The 16,614-nt window shown below is 40.7% G+C and overlaps 1 protein-coding gene across 4 annotated transcripts in view; it reads left to right on the top strand.

Moving 5' to 3' along the window:
• LOC140496048 (uncharacterized) overlaps positions 1-16,614 on the top strand; it is a 76,453-nt gene that overhangs the window by 22,988 nt on the left and 36,851 nt on the right. For 3 of the 4 annotated variants that reach the window (XR_011964148.1, XM_072595522.1, XM_072595521.1), the window contains exons 4-8: positions 6,080-6,222; positions 9,109-9,256; positions 10,704-10,753; positions 12,373-12,590; positions 14,042-14,128. Coding sequence is in view for 3 of the 4 variants with exons in the window: in XM_072595522.1 (XP_072451623.1) it covers positions 6,080-6,222; positions 9,109-9,256; positions 10,704-10,753; positions 12,373-12,590; positions 14,042-14,128 (646 nt within the window). In the remaining variant the exon portion in view is untranslated. The remainder of the gene's footprint in view (positions 1-6,079; positions 6,223-9,108; positions 9,257-10,703; positions 10,754-12,372; positions 12,591-14,041; positions 14,129-16,614) is intronic. The other variant, XM_072595523.1, reaches the window with a different exon arrangement.

Here is a 16,614-nt window from a genome sequence, read left to right as displayed (position 1 = left end):
AAAAGTAGAGGACCCAGCACCGATCCTTGTGACACCCCACTGGTCACAGGCCTCCAGTCTGAAAAACAACCTTCCACCACCACCCTCTGTCTTCTACCTTTTGAGCTAGTTCTGTATCCAAATGGCTAGTTCTCCCTGTATTCCATGAGATCAAACCTTGCTAACCAGTCTCCCATGGGGAACCTTGTCGAATGCCTTACTGAGGTCAATATAGATCACATCTACTGCTCTGCCCTCATCAATCTTCTTTGTTACTTCCTCAAAAAAACTCAATCAAGTTTGTGAGACACGATTTCCCACGCACAAAGCCATGTTGACTATCCTGAATCAGTCCTTGCCTTTCCAAATACATGTACATCCTGTCCCTCAGGATTCCCTCCAACAACTTGCCCACCACCGAGGTCAGGCTCACCGGTGTATAGTTCCCTGGCTTGTCTTTACCGCCCTTCTTAAACAGTGGCACCACGTTTGCCAACCTTCAGTCTTCTGGCACCTCATCTGTGACTATCGATGATTCAAATATCTCAGCAAGAGGCCCAGCAATCACTTCTCTAGCTTCCCACAGAGTTTTCAGGTACACCTGATCAGGTCCTAGGGACTTATCCACCTTTATGCGTTTCAAGACATCCAGCACTTCCTTCTCTGTAATTTGGACATTTTGCAAAGTGTCACCATCTATTTCCCTACAGTCTATATCTTCCATATCCTTTTCCACAGTAAATACTGATGCAAAGTACACATTAGTATCTCTCCATTTTCTGTGGGTCCACACAAAGGCTACGTTTCTGATCTTTGAGGGGCCCTATTCTCTCCCTAGTTACCCTTTTGTCCTTAACGTATTTGTAAAAACTCTTTGGATTTCCATTTAATTCTATTTGCCAAAGCTATCTCATGTCCCCTTTTTGCCCTCCTGGTTTCCCTCTTAAGTATACTTCTACTTCCTTTATACTCTTCTAAGGATTCAGTCGATCTATCCTGTGTATACCTTACATATGCTTCCTTCTTTTTCTTTTGTGTGCTACAGACGAATCATATCTTACAGAAGTACATCGGGGTAATTGAACAGAATGCTGAATATACTGTTATAGCTACGGAGAAGGTATACAGAAAGATCAACTCTAATATGCGAGTGGTCCATTCATAAGTCTGATAACAGTGAGGAAGAAGCTGTTCTTGATTCTGTTGGTGCATATTTTCAAACTTTATTTATTCTGCCCAATGGAAGAGGTTATTACCAAGGTGGGCAGTATCTTTGATTTTGTTGGCTGCTTTCCCATGGCAACAGGAACTACATCACAGAATTCCTACAGTGTGGAAGCAGGCCATTCAGCCAATTGAGTCCACACTGACCCTATCCCTGTAACTTTGTGTTTCCCATGGCCTAGCCAATCCATCTAGCCTATGTATCCCTGGAAACTATGCACATCTTGGCCTGTATTTTGGCTGGAGTCAATGGAAGGAAGATTGGTTTTTGTGATGGACTGCGCTGTGTTCACAACTCTGTAATTTCTTGTGGTCTTGTGCAGAGCAGTTGCCATGCTGTGCTGTGAAGCATCTGGATAGGATGCTTTCTATGGTATATCTGTAGAAATTGGTAAGAGTTATTGTGGAGATTCCAAATTTCCTTGGCCTTCTCAGGAAGTACAGGCTTTGATGTGCTTTCTTGACTGCGTAGTGTTGATGTGGATGGACTAGGATTGCATTTCAAAAGTGCTTGATTCTGATTCCCAGATCCTATAGACAGTAAATATAAACACGGGTCAGAAGCAGCACACAGATCATAGCTGGTTGATAGACTGAGCTTTCAGTCAGTATTGGCCAACACTGCTATTTGCAAACCTTCCCTCTGATTGTGGAATATGCTGGTAAAAATTTCAAATGTTGCTGAGGTATGAGTCATTAGTGCTTGTAACTTTCTGTACGTTATCCAGATCACTTTTATTCATAGCTATAAAGACCTTCAGCCGGCCAACTATGCACAGAAAACAATAGAACTAAACAAGAGTAATTTGTGTTCAACTCAAGATCTTTAGTTGATCTTCCCCTCCCTACTTCTGGGGAAACTCTTATTTTATTCTCTTGCAGTACTGTAAAATAACTGCTTTTCTACCCATATGTTCTAAGCCGCAGCAAGTTATTACATCTGGTGAAATGCTTTTTGCGATGAAGATCACCACATAACATTACAACTGACCTGTCCCTGTTATTAGTGAGTTCAAACCCACCATGTTACCTATAGCTTAGTAAAATTCTCTGCTAATCTGGTGAAACCGATACATTTTCTTCTGTATTGTTTATCCATCCAAGCTCCTCCTGTGTCTAACTGAACATCAGAACCCTTACCCCCACTCCTAGTGCGATTTTAGAAATTGTTTTCATATGTTTTATGTGTGTGCCTGAGATGCTGCCAACTCTCAGTTTGAGAAATCTAACCTGAGGTGATATGTTTTAATCCAAAGAAGTAAAGTTGCTGAAAGTAAGAGGTTTAAATACCATAATAGGAAAGAATTTGCCCAGTTTGTTCATCCTGGCTTTGTATAAAGTGACTCCTTTGTGACTACTAATGTAAGTTATATCTTATCGCCAACAATTTCAAGAACTGAGGTCCTTGCTTTGTCTCCAACTCAGTTTTACTCTAAGTATTAACATTCTTACAAGAATTTGATGCAGGTTCTGACATGTGATTGAATCAACAATCGCCAACTATTCCGTACATTCAGAAACTGGTTTTAATTTTTCTGGCTCATGTGCAGTATCAAAAATAAATCACATGAGAACAGAGAAGCTAACAACCTTTCAATTGGAGTTGAAGCCCAGTCACATGGATGTTAAAGTTTCTCACAGATTTGCCAGTAAGTCTGGAAAAGTAGCAATACTCAGGTAGCTTGTTCCTCGTGTTCATCTGACTGCTTATCATATGATCCCAACAGTGTGGAAACAGGCCATTCGGCCCAACTGGTCCACACCAGCCTTCCGGTAAGCATCCCATCACCCTACATTTCCCACGGCTAACTCACCTAGCCTGCACATCCCTGAACACAAAGGACGAATTAGTGTGGCCACTCCATCTAACTTGTACATCTTTGACTGTAGGAGGGAACCGGAGCACCCAATGAAAACCCACACAGACACGGGGAATGTGCAAACTCCATACAGTTGTTCAAGGGTGGAGTTGAACCCGTGCCCCTGGCGCTGGGAGGCAGCAGTGCTAACCGCTGAGCCACTGTGCCATATGCAACTGGTTAGCTAATATGGTGGGACACTTGCCTGTGGTTATGAATATAAGCCATATTCCAGAACTGATTCTGTAATGCAGCACTGAAGAAGTGAAAGACTGTCTGAGATTCTAGTATGTGAGTGAGATATTAGATGGAACCTCTGCTTGCCTGATCCAGGTGTGCCGATGGGTGTTAGTAAATCCTTTGGCACTGTTAGAAAAAATGTATTCTCCCCGTGTTTCCAGCTTCAGTTAACACTGTGCAGGAGAAAGCTATTTGGCATAACATACCTGTACCTGCTCTTTGCATGATCATTTAGATCACACTCAAATGCTGTTTGTTTGTACTCTTACAACTTTTTTCATTTCAAATTCAGATACACTGCCTGAGTGGGTAGTGGAGGGAAATTAAGTGAAGATTATTCAAGGGATCCCAGCAACTGCTGAAAGCTAAAACTAAAAATTCTGGCTTTCTGGGAGCTTGATCCCTACCCATTCAGGTTCTTGTATGGTTCCACCTTTTTCAAAAAAGACCCAAGGCCTCACAAGCTGTCTATTTTATCGGTGTTGAGCAGACCACTTGATACCTCCTGTCTTTCTACATGAAAATAAATGATTAAATACACCACTTAAAGCCATAGTACAGTTACACATCTGCTTCTGCTCCCTTTCCGGGTTGTGCATTCTGGATCACAACAAATCGCTGCCAAAACAGAAAAACTATTCTCTGTTCCCAACTACAAAATGAAATCCAGAAGAAAGATTTTTCTGCAAAAGAGTCACTGGACCCAAAACATGAACTCTGTTTCTCCCTTGGCAGGTACTACCAATACCTGCTGAGTTTCTCCAGCAATTTGTTTTTGTCCAGGATTTTTCAACCTCAGTAGCACGTGGAGGATGGAGTGGTCTCTTAAACATAGAATGAGTTCACTTTCCTTTAGGAATCAAGGTATGCGTGTCAACAGAGTTTAAGTGAGAGGCATGATTTGGAGATGCCGATGTCGGACTGGGGTGTACAAAGTTAAAAATCACACAATACCAGGTTATAGTCCAACAGGTTTAATTGGAAGCACACGAGCTTTCGGAGCGCAGCTCCTTCATCAGGTGGTAAGTCACCTGATGAAGGAGCAGCTCTCCGAAAGTTAGTGCTTCCAATTAAACCTGTTGGACTATAACCTGGGGTTGTGTGATTTTTAATTGAGTGAGAGGTAACTGTCTGTGTGAAGTTTGCACATTCTCCCGGTGTCTGTATGGGTTCTGCTGTATCCTTTGGTTTCCTCACTCAGTCCAAAATGTGCAGGTTAGGCCATGCTAAATTGCCCCTTAGTGTCCAGGAATGTACAGACTAGGTGGATTAACCATGGTAAATGCAGGTTACAGGGATAGGGTGGGGTGACGGTTGGATGTTCTTCAGAGGATCGGTGCAGACTTGGTGGGTCAAATGGCTTCTTTCCGTACTGTAGGGATTCTATGATTCTAATTCTTGCTCATTCCTGGATTTGTGTCTGTTGGTATAAATCAAATCTGTGTCCAGGCTCCATTGCCATCACAGGTTGTGTTGAACCCACTTTATGTATTGTTAAAATTAGAAATATGAGAATATAAGAAATGTTTGTTATTTGCAAACAAATATTGATTCAGGCTGATCAGAAATCCCATCTAAGGATTTTTAAAAATAATCTTTTGTGGGATTGGATGTTGTTGTTCATTCCTAATTGCCTGATGGGCTATTTCAGAGGGCAGGAAAGAGTCAGCAACGTTGGTGTCGTTCTGGAGTCACACATCAGGTTAGGATGACAGATTTCTTTCCTTACTGAACCAGATGAGTTTTTACAATAATCAGGGATAGCTTTATGGCTGCCTTTATTTGTTGATGTTTTAATTCTAGATTTTATTATTGAATCTTAAATTCCACCAGATGTGGGGTGAGATTTGAACCCACATCCCTGGAGCATTGTTATAGGCCTCTGGATTAATAATCCAGTGAAATGACCATAATAGCACAATCTTCTCCCTAACCATGAACATGGGATCAAGTGAGGTTTTGGTTCATCATTCTCCTTCAATGCTTCAGTGCTACTTATAAGGTGGAAAGTATCAATTCATAACACGGAACTGCTCCATAGATGATTGTAATGTGGTAGCTTGTCCAGTGGTCAAGACCCTCCACCAACTGTCCTTAATTTCAATTAGTGTTTGCCAGAAAGAAACCTTGAGCAGAAGTCTTGGCTGATTTTGTATCTAAAATTACGCCTGGGACACTGCTCACAGTTGCAGGTCTCTGTAATCCTGTGGGTGAGAACAGCTGAATTGTCACTTCCAGAGACAGAAGTGGGAGTTTGTTGGGTCACATCAAAAGAATGCCACAGGATTTTAATATATTTAGCCATTGAAACCTCAATGCTGAAACATAACATGGAGTCATACAACACAGTCCCAACCAGTCCGTGCTGAACATAATCCCAAACTAAACTAGTGCCACCTGCCTGCTCCTGGCCCATATCCCTCCGAACCTTTCCAAGTGTCTTTTAAACGTTGTAATTGTACCCACATGCACTGCTTTCCCAGGAAGTTCATTCCACATGTGAACCACCCTGTGTGCAAAAAAAAGGTCACCCCTCATGTCTTTTTAAAATGTCTCTCTTCTCACATTAAAATTGTGCCCCTTAGTCTTGAATCCCCCATCCTAGGGAAAAGACAACCACCATTAACTCTGTCTGTATCCCTCCATGATTTTATACACTTCTATAAAATCACTTTTCAATGTTACATTTTCCGGTGAACTTCAAGACCTATTTTGAAATGCTACAAAGTAAAGCCATCCTTCTTTACAAGAAAAATCACCGATATGTTCGGTTATAGGCAGAAGATGTTCCAAACTCGACAAGAGGAGGTCTTTTTCCTGAGGAAGGCTGCAGAAACCCTGATGTGGAATCTAGTTCCGGATTCATTGTGGAAATTAAACACTTATCAACAACTACTGAAGGAAGTTATTGCACTGAAAGGCAGGTACCAGCACTGGCTGTGTTAAATGTACATTACTGTGCTGTCTTCTGCCCTTGTAAATATTGGCTCACCAAAGATTTGTTTCGCATATCCTAACTCCTCTTTACCCATCATCCCTGTGTTGATGACTGACATTGGTCCCTTGGATCTATGTTGAAGGTATTAAACAAATGCATTTTATGATTGTCCTTTGACCTAGCTGGAGATTTTGGTTAAAGTTGGCAGACACCCTAAGAATTTTATGCACTTTTTATTTTCGCTGCCCCTTGGGATTCTTAAAGTATTATTTTTTATTTTGCTTTATGCACAATTCAGTAAACTCTAACAAAAACTGAATTTGTTGGAGAAACTCAGCATCTATGGAAAGAAAGCAGAGTTAACCTATTGAGTCCAGTGACCTTTCTTCAGAGATGATGGCAGCAAGGGAAAGATAGTGTTTTTGTTGAAGACAGGGGATTGGGGTTGGGAGAAAGGAGTGAGAGGATAGGGAAGATGGAACCCAGAGAAAGTGAATGACATTTTGGGAAACTCCGGGATGGATAATATTCTGCTCAGCAGAAAGAAAAGCTGATTAGGGGACCAAATGGGTTGGGTGGCTTCCACACCCAACCCATTTTCTCCTACTTTTATAAAGCATAAATACCACCTTTTTCTAGCTTGGTCAATTGGGTCAACGGGCTGAAGAGTGGCAGATGAAGTTTAATTTGAGTAAATGTAAGGTATTGCAGTTTGGTAAAACGAACAAGGGTAGGACTTATACAATTAAATATAGGGCCTTGGGTAGTGCTGTACAAGAGAAACCTAGGGGTTCATGTACATTTGGAGTTTGAGTCAATGTAGACAGGGTGGTTAAAAAGGCATTTAACACACTTGCCTTCATTGCTTAGGCCTTTGAGTGTAGCCGTTGAGTCGCCATGTTGAGGTTGTAGAGGACATTGGTGAGGCTCCTTCTGTGTCAAGTTCTGCTTGTCCTGTTACACAAAGTATAGCTAGAGAGGCTTCAGAAAAGCTTTACCAGGATTTTGCCAGGAATGGAGGGTTTGAGCTATAAGGAGAGGCTCAATAGGCTGGGACTTTTTTCACTGAAGCATAGGAGGTTGAGGGGTGACCTTTACAGAGGTTTATAAAATTATAAGGAATATAGAGAAGGTGAGTGGCGGGTGTCTTTTCCTTAGGGTTAGGGATTTCAAGATTAGGGAGCATATTTTTAAGATGAGAGGAGAAAGATTTAAAAAAGAGTTGGGGCAACATTTTACACACAGAGCAGTTCGTGTGTGGGATGCCCTCCCAGAGGAAGTGGTGAATACAGGTACAATTACAATGTTTAAAATACAATCGATAAGTATATCAATTAAGAAATGTTTGGAGGGGTATGGGCTAGGAACAGGCAGGTGGGATTAGTTTAGTTTGGTATTATAGTTGACATGGACTGGTTGAGCTGAAGGGTCTGTTTCCGTGTTATATGACTCTATGCCTCTACTTACAGTTCTCAGGAAAGGTCACTGGACTCAAAATGTTAACTTTTGCTTTCTCTTCACAGATGTTGCCAGACCAGCAATTTTTGTTTCAGATTTCCAGCATCTGCAGTTCTTTTATTTTAATGCAATAAACTGTGCTGTGTTTCTTTTCAATGAGCTTTTTATTATGCTTAGTTAAGTCTTGACAAGCATCTCTTGCCCAACGTAAACACAAACCAACTAGATTGGCTGCTTGAAGATTCCAGGCTAGAACTTGTCTGGAATCGGCCTTCATGAATCTAGTAGGTGTACTGTAAGTTTGGTGTTGGCTTTCATTTATCAAAAGGTGGAAATGCTAGCACTTATTCAGTCCAATGCAATTCCCTGCAATCTGTTAGTAGACCACAGGAAGTTGAAGCAGGAGTTGGCCACTCAGACCCTTGAACTTGCTCCTCTATTTAGTAAGGTCAGGTCAGATCTCATGATAGTCTCACTTGCCTGACCTCCGTATCCCCTGATTCCCTAACTGAGTAAAACTATAACTCAGCCTTGAATAAATTCAATGACCTACCCTCACACTATTCTCTTCGGAAGACAATTCCACAGGCTAACAATGCTCCAAGAGGAAATAATTCACCTCATCCTAGTCATGGCACTGAGAGACTTCTGGCAGCAAGAGGCTTGTATCTGTGACAAACATGCAACCATTCCTTCCTGATATCGTTGGTGCAAGGGACTGGTTTGTGTGTCACTGGCCAATTTATACCACCCGCAATCCCCCTCCATCCCAACACATTGAGCCTTGCTTTCCGATCCACTTGAAGCTATTGCACACAGGTCATTCACCCAATATTCTGTAGGATGGGACAAGCTAAATACTAGTAACTGCATTGGTTGATAATTGAAATTGTTGTGCATCTTTTAACTCTGATTTTGCCAGAATTTTTTTAATATAATGGTTTAAGGTGTTGGAGGAAGGTGCAAGTTGGAATTTTCATGGAAATTTTCTTAGAACGGAATATATGTGATTTTTGCTGATTTCAACACCCAATCTCCCTAACTAGTGCTGAGCTTAGATATTGAGAAATGTGTGGTTGGATAAGCTGAAGTCAACTGGAAGGTGACTCATGCTGAGAAAGACAGCTTTGCAGCTGTAACATGCTGAGAGCGTGCTAAATTGCTTAGCCTCCCACATACAAGGCAACCGTCAAGATGAGAAGGTGGGCAGTGCCAACAGAACTGCACAACAGCATGACTCAGCCTAGACGGGACTGCTGGGCATGATAACTACAGTGAATCACAGTATATAAGGCATTATTATATGTAAAATATATGAATATTGCTTTGATACAATCTAAGCCATGAGAGAATAAACATTCATTGTCAAATTGATTTTTTTTTACTCCAACATATTCCCCAACTGCGCAGTTTTGGAGGAAGTGATAAACATGGTCTGTGATCCAGATTTTATCAATCAGACATTGATCAAATTTCTGGATAAAGATTCAGCTGAAACTAACGAAGTTAAAGACATTGAAAACCCTCCCCAGACAATGGGAGCAAGTAATGAAATCAAGTGAGTAGAGTTTTTATAATGCACAATGTACTTTCTATCTTCCTCCTGCTAGAATAAAAAATAATTTCTTTGAGTGAGACCTCATTTCACTTTGATCCCATTCCTCATTGAACTCTGATCCCACTTGCGAGGTCATATTCCTGCCTGGGGCTTAAAATTGGACTCCATGGAAATCAAAGAGATGTACAGCACGGAGACAGACCCTTCGGTCCAACTCATCCATGCTGACCAGATATCCTAACCTAATTTAGTCCCATTTGCCAGCATTTAGCCCATGTTCCTCTAAACCCTTCCCATTTATATACCCATCCAGATGCCTTTTAAATGTTGTAAATTGTACCAGCCTCCACCACTTCCTCTGGCAGCTCATTCCATACACACACCACCCTCTGCATGAAAAGTTGCCCCTTAGGACCCTTTTATATCTTTCCCCTCTTACCCTAAACCAATGCCTTCTAGTTCTGGACTCCCTCACCCCAGGGAAAAGACCTTGTCTATTTATCCTATACATGATTTTATAAACCTCTATAAGGTCACCCCTCAGCCTCCAACCTCCAGGGAATTCAGCTTCTCCCAATAGGTAGAATCCTCCAAGTCTGGCAACATCCTTGTAAATCTTTTCTGAACCCTTTCAAGTTTCACAACATCCTTCTGATATGAGGCACACCAGAATTGCACAAAATATTCCAGAAGTGGCCCAACCAGTGTTCTGTACAGCCGCAACATGACCTCCTAACTCCTGTACTCAACGCTCTGACCAATAAAGGAAAGCATACCAAACACCGCCTTCACTATCCTATCTACCTGTGACTCCACTTTCAAGCAACTATGAACTTGCACTCCAAGTCTCTTTGTTCAACAACACTCACCAGTACCTTACTATTCAGAGTCTAGGACTGAGGAAGGCTTTGTAGCTGGGTCCAAACCAGTCCTTACCTGATATTCACACATATGTACCCGGCAGAGTTTCTGGATAAAAATCAGGAGGGGGTATTCATGGCAGCTAGTGTTTCTTCCTTAATTCAGAACCACCAAGGCCAGTTATAGTTAACAGGATTAGACAATCCATGCAGACTGGAGATTGAGCTTTTATGGGCTCAACCCTCACACTCATTAAATAAACTCATCTATCCAATGGTGGAGAGAGATGACTAAAAGAAAGCACTTGCATTGATATAGCATCTCAAAACATCAGGAAATTACAAGCTACCACAAAACAAATTAAGTAATTTTGAAGTGTAGTCACAGTTGTAATGTAGAAAGTTCAACAGTTTGTTTTTAGTCATGATCATTGAATATTGGGCAAGGGTCCAAAGATAACTCAATTGCTCTTCTTCAGAATTATGCTGCAGAATTTTATGTATCAGACTTAAGATACATTAAATTATTATTGTGCCTGTGTATCTCTTATGTGTGAAGCTGAAATATTATTGTTCCATTCCTGCAGAAATTGTAATATTCCTAAGGAAAACAAGAAAAAGAAATCATACAAAAGGGGTGAGTAATTTTCCTAACAGTCCTTTGTAATTTTTTAAAAAATCTTTGTCCGGTTGTGCATCTTGTGTGATGTTGTCATCACTTTAGGTATCTCCAAATCTTTGACAAGTTGTGGCTTCATGAACACACATTCATGTAAACGTTTCCATTGGTGCTGCAGGACTTGGTTGCTCTCTCAATAGAGATAGGTGACTGGTGATGAGTTTAATCTGAGCTTCATCATACCTCAGCCAAGGAGTGAGGTTGAGAGGATGGGAGTTTTGTGGTTCAATTCTGCTCTCCCTACTATAGGAAGAATGTTGTTAAACTTGAAAGGGTTCAGAACCATTTTAACTAAGGCTTTTGTTGTGATCAAGCCATGATGCTCTGATCGAGTGTACTTGAAGTTCTTGAATGAAGAATTCCAAATAAATTTGTGTGTAATACTTAGTGCTCTTGGAGGTTGGGAGCTGATGTTTTGTTATGCTGAGTTGTTTTATTTATTTATTATTTGTTTTCCTCTCTTGGTGGTTTGTTAGTGTTGTATTTGGTTTGTAATTTTTTATGTGGAAGAAAAATTTTCTTTTAATAAAAATATCTATTAAATAGGGTTCAGGAAAGATCTACAAGGATGATATCAGGATTGGAGTGTTTGCAATATAGGGAGAGGCTGAATAGGCTGGGACTGTTTTCCATGGAGCCTCAGAGACTAAACGGTGACCTTTATAGGGGTTTGTAAGATCATGAGTGACATGGATAGGGTAAATAGTAAAGCTCTTTTCCCCAGGGTAATAAATTCCAAAATCAGAGGGCATTGGTTTAAGGTGAAAGGGGAAAGATTTTAAAGGGACTAAAGGAGCAAAGTTTTCACACAGACGGTGGTGCGAGTATGGAATGAGCTGCCAGAGGAAGTGTTGGAGGCTGGTTCGATTACAGCATTTAAAAGGCATCTAAATGAGTATATGAATAGGAAGGGTTTAGAGGGATATTGGCCATACGCTGGAAAACAGAATTAGATTAATTTAGAATATCTGGTCAGCATGGACGAGTTGGACCAAAGGGTTTGTTACCATGCTGAACATCTCTGTGACTCTATGGCAGCCTCAGTCCGTGTGGAAGCAGAACCCACATCATTGCTGTCACTCTTAATCACAAACCAGCTGTCCAGCCAACTGATCAAACTGACATCCAACATGAGCAAGTAACCATCAGATGATTTTATACAAAATCTATGTGACTATCTAATTTACACTCTCTTGCCCTTTTGAATGTTGGAATATCTTGAATTCATGAAAAGTCAGATGATCAATGTTCTCTCGACATCAATGAACTTCTCTGTTACTTTTCCACTCTAAACATGCTCTCGTGATGCTTCTGCTGTATGTTTAATCAACTTCCCATAGATTTTAATTTTTCAAAGCACTCAATCTTTATTGCAGCCGCTTAATTTTTTATCTTCTCCATGCTCTTCGAGACAATGGAAATCTTGTTTCTTTTTTGCTGTCATAGGTCAGTTTACCTTCATTGTATACATACAATGCTCCTAAGATGGAAGTTCTGATGCTCTTTTCTTTTCACATTCTGGAATTGTCCACTGGTTTTATTGTTTAATTTTGATTCGAATGTTTATTCCATTCAAGCATTCAATTCAAAGCTTTCAAAAATCTTTAAGAGATCCAAAAAGAAGGGTGCTGAAACCAGTTCATCATTTGGCCACACAGATGAAGTTGATGGAGAGTCTTGTTCTGAACTTGAAGCTGTTGACCAGAATTTTAGATCATTTTCTACTGATGTGGAAGACATCACGGAGGACAGTGTTGACGATTCTGCAGAAGTAGACATCAAATTTGCTGATGAGGTCTGTGGGAAATTCCTTTAGAAGTAATCTATAGCCGACGTAGTCAATGTCTAACTTTTCAATGGTGATAAATAATGAAAATGTTTTATTCTCCTTTAGATTTTTAAAGTATTTCTAAGTTTTTTTTTCTCTCTCTCCTACAAAACTTTTCTGAGAGGGGAACAACTATATTAGAATGGCCTCAATTGTCTCCTGTGTTACTTTGTAAAGGAAGATTTCTTAACCTGTTTTAGCCAGGAGCATAGTTTATTTTGAATAAGTGTTCTTCAAATTGTAGAACACTCCTGGATCAGTTCTGGGAATTGTTCACGAAGGCTTGTATTATTTCATGCCACCAGCACTCTGATGTTCTACAAAACTTGGTATTGGTTTGATCTTACTCAACTTTTTAAGGTTCAAAAAACCCACCCATTGTTACTGGATTCATTATGATCCTAAAATCATACAAAACAATACACATCACCTTAATAATATGCCCCCTCGTTAACCCTTTAACTAAGGGAAACAGCTTCATCCTAGCCACCCTCCATGTCCCTCATAATCTTATACACCTCAAAGAAGTTCCCTCGCAAGCTGCTCTGAAGAAAATAACTCAAGAGTTTCTAACCACTCTCAAATAAACTGCTCCATCCCAGGCAGCATCTTGGTGAGCCCCCTCTGCCAACTCCATTCCAGTCCAGTGTGGCCTAACCAAAGCTTCAAACCAAAATCCTTCCAACACATGACAGTGTTGAGAGTGGGAGATATTCCCAGTGAGCCATGTGATTGAAAGAATGCTAGCGCTTCTTAAATTGCTAACTCTGGCTCCGAACCACAAAACAATATAAAGGTAGATGTTGCCACAGCAAATCAGACTCCCAGAGTGAACTGTAACACACCACCACATCTGTTTGACATTGAACCAAATTCTGTTTGACTGCTAGATGAAATGTGTAATAAGAAATGGGGACTGGAATCCCATAATGGTGAACATTGGAAATAAAGTATTTGCATTCTCGGTTTTAGTATGCTGCCAGTCCCTAATTAAGGTGAATTCCTGTACCTTTTCTGGGGTCTCCCTATCAACCTTGCATCAACTGGTTGAGAATGACTAACAGACTTAGAAAGGATCCCAGAAAATCTTGATTGCAGTCTACTGCCTTCCTGTGGTGGGGGTTATGAATTTATACACGATGGTGAATCTTAGGCCCTCACTGTTTTGGTGATGTGCTCAGTTTGTTGGCTCTTCATGAGGCCATCCAGACTCCCCATTGCACTGGCTAATTTCATCTTGGCCACTATGTGATGAGGCTTTCTTGCCATTGGTAAGTGATTTTTAAAAAATTTATCTTACCCAAACCAAATCTAATCTAATCTAATCTAAGGATCTGCCATCAGTAAAATCAAAAGGGTTTATGTTTCTGCCAATATCTTGCATAAATGTTTTATGATGCTGTATATTTAAAATTTAGATGCTTGAATGGCTGAAAGAAAACCTTCTTATTACCACTGAAAATGAAGAATCATCACTAAGAAACTGCAAGATCACTATTTCAATGGTATGTTGTAAATTAGTTTCTTAAAGCACACATCATTCTTGAGGTATATGTTGTGGTTGTTTGGTTTTGTTTTAATGTATTTTTGGATATTACAATTTAAACAGGAACAATCACTTTCATTTTCTAAACTTTTCTATCCTCAATCCTCAAAGGAAATGGCTTAGCGCTGTGGAATGGAGCAGTCACCCATATTAGGTCCTTTGTATGCAGTACAATATTATGTTCTACTATAACACGATAGTTCTGTTCTCATGCAATCCTGTGCTGTAAGAAAGTCGCATGAAACCAGCACCATTTAAACTAATGGAGCTGGAATTGCATTATAACCAATACACACTTTAAAACTTTGTGCCTTCGAAATGGTGTCCCCATTTCATCAATCCTGCTAAAGCAAGTTTGCATTAGCAAAACATGCATTATAGCAGAATGACCTGCAGTTGGATAGAAAGGTTCTGCCCTTGATAATCCAGGCTTCAGTGCAACAACTCACCCCCAATTCCATTCGTACAAATTTTAATATTTTTCACCTTTGACATCTTTCAGACTCCTCTCCATGAGATTGTGAACTTGTGTTCTTTTGACAAATTGACTAAGAAGTGGCTGGATTATCTGAATTCACTTTTCTTTAGAATATCCTGTTCAATGAAAGCCTTGTAGAACCATGTTTTTGATTCCGGTCATGATTTTAATCTTTCACTTGGCATTGACTGTAACCAGTTGGGCCTCATAGAATACGAGTTTCCTGATTGGGACTGTTAATCTGGTCCAGTCAGCGAGAGCTGGTTGACAGATTAAAAAAAGGAGTGTCAGAGATACTGACACTCTGACAGCTGACTCTAAAAAGGTTGTATTAGAGTCAAGCACTTAACGTGTAAAAGGTGAATTGGTGACTGGATACCTGCCTCTGTGGAGTTATTTCATCCTTCTTCCTAGCAGCTGTCCCTGAGGCTGAACCAGACTGGTTGCAACTTTGCACTCCTATCTGACTCTGCAATGGACTTCTGATTACAAATCTCCACCAGAGCTATGACCACCTATTTCCTCTTGCATAACATTGCCTGACTCTGCCCTGCCTGGTTTTTCTGCTGCTGAATCCCTCATCTGTACTTTCACTATCTCCAAATACGATGATTCCAATGTCTAGTTGAGCACCGATCTATTTCCCTCCAAAAATCTGAGGTTATTTAAAACTGCTCTCTGTGCCTGATTTGCACCAAGTCACTGTCCTGTCACTGCCATGTTTACTGACCTACATTGGCTCCTGGTTAAGCATTTCTTAATGCTGAAATTTCATCCATCTTTTCAAATCCCTCCATGATGTTGCTCCTCCCCATTTTTGTTTATCGCCTCCAGCCTGATAGTCTCTGAAATATCAGTTCCCTTTCATTCTGACTTCACCATTGGTGGTTGTGCCTTCATCTGCTGTGGGTCTAAGTTCTAGATTTCCATCGCTAAAGATCTCTAATTCTCTCTAATTCTAATTGTGTCTCTCTAATTCTCTTCATTCTTAGAGGCTGGTCTTAAGGAATTCCTTTATAACTAAGTGTTTGATAATCTGCCCTAAAATGTCTTCAAGTGGTTTAGATTGTGTTTTTATATTGTATTTGATTACAACCCTGTGAAGTGCCCCGAGGTAAAAGCAGACTACTACAGATTAGATTAGATTACTTAAAGTGTGGAAACAGGCCCTTCGGCCCAACAAGCCCACACCGACCTGCCAAAGCGCAACCCACCCAGACCCATTCCCCTACACCTAACACTACGGGCAATTTAGCATGGCCAATTCACCTAACCTGCACATTTTATTTTGGACTGTGGGAGGAAACCAGAGCACCCGGAGGAAACCCACGCAGACACGGGGAGAATGTGCAAACGCCACACAGTCAGTTGCCTGAGGTGGGAATTGAACCCAGGTCTCTGGCGCTGTGAGGCAGCAGTGCTAACCACTGTGCCACCCACTGGAATGCTGGAAATCTGAATCATGTAGAAAGTGCTGGAGAAACTCAGCAGGTCTAGCAGTATCAGTGGAGAGAGAGAAACAGAATTAATGTTTTGAGTCCAGGATGATGAGTTTAAAATGAAGCGCTTTGAGATTTTTATTACCTTTTAAAGATGCTATATGATTGCAAATATTTGTAATGGATATCTTCCTAACTCGTACTGTATAATTTGACTGTATGGCTCCATATTATTACAAGACTTGTTGGGAGGTGCTGACTCACACATGCTGGAAAACAGGTTAGCTGCCCTCAACACTACTTTGTACATTGCTCGTGTGATTTATGCTTCAGTGGACCTAGACTGTGAGTATCTTCAGGTTAATTGATGTGCAGAGATACCACACCTGAGCTACATCTGCTCTTGACTAATGTTGTGGTTGAACAGTGACAGCCCTGGCTGATTTCATTTTTTAGCAGGAGCGAGGGACATAGGAACCTACAAATCAGGAGCAGAAATAGGCCACTTGGCTCTTTTCACTTGGCTCA

Source organism: Chiloscyllium punctatum, chromosome 25 (assembly GCF_047496795.1).
Source record: "Chiloscyllium punctatum isolate Juve2018m chromosome 25, sChiPun1.3, whole genome shotgun sequence".
In the NCBI taxonomy this organism is placed as follows: domain Eukaryota; kingdom Metazoa; phylum Chordata; class Chondrichthyes; order Orectolobiformes; family Hemiscylliidae; genus Chiloscyllium; species Chiloscyllium punctatum.
The sequence above is the reverse complement of the archived record's forward strand: the minus strand, read 5'-3'. Positions and strand labels throughout refer to the sequence as shown.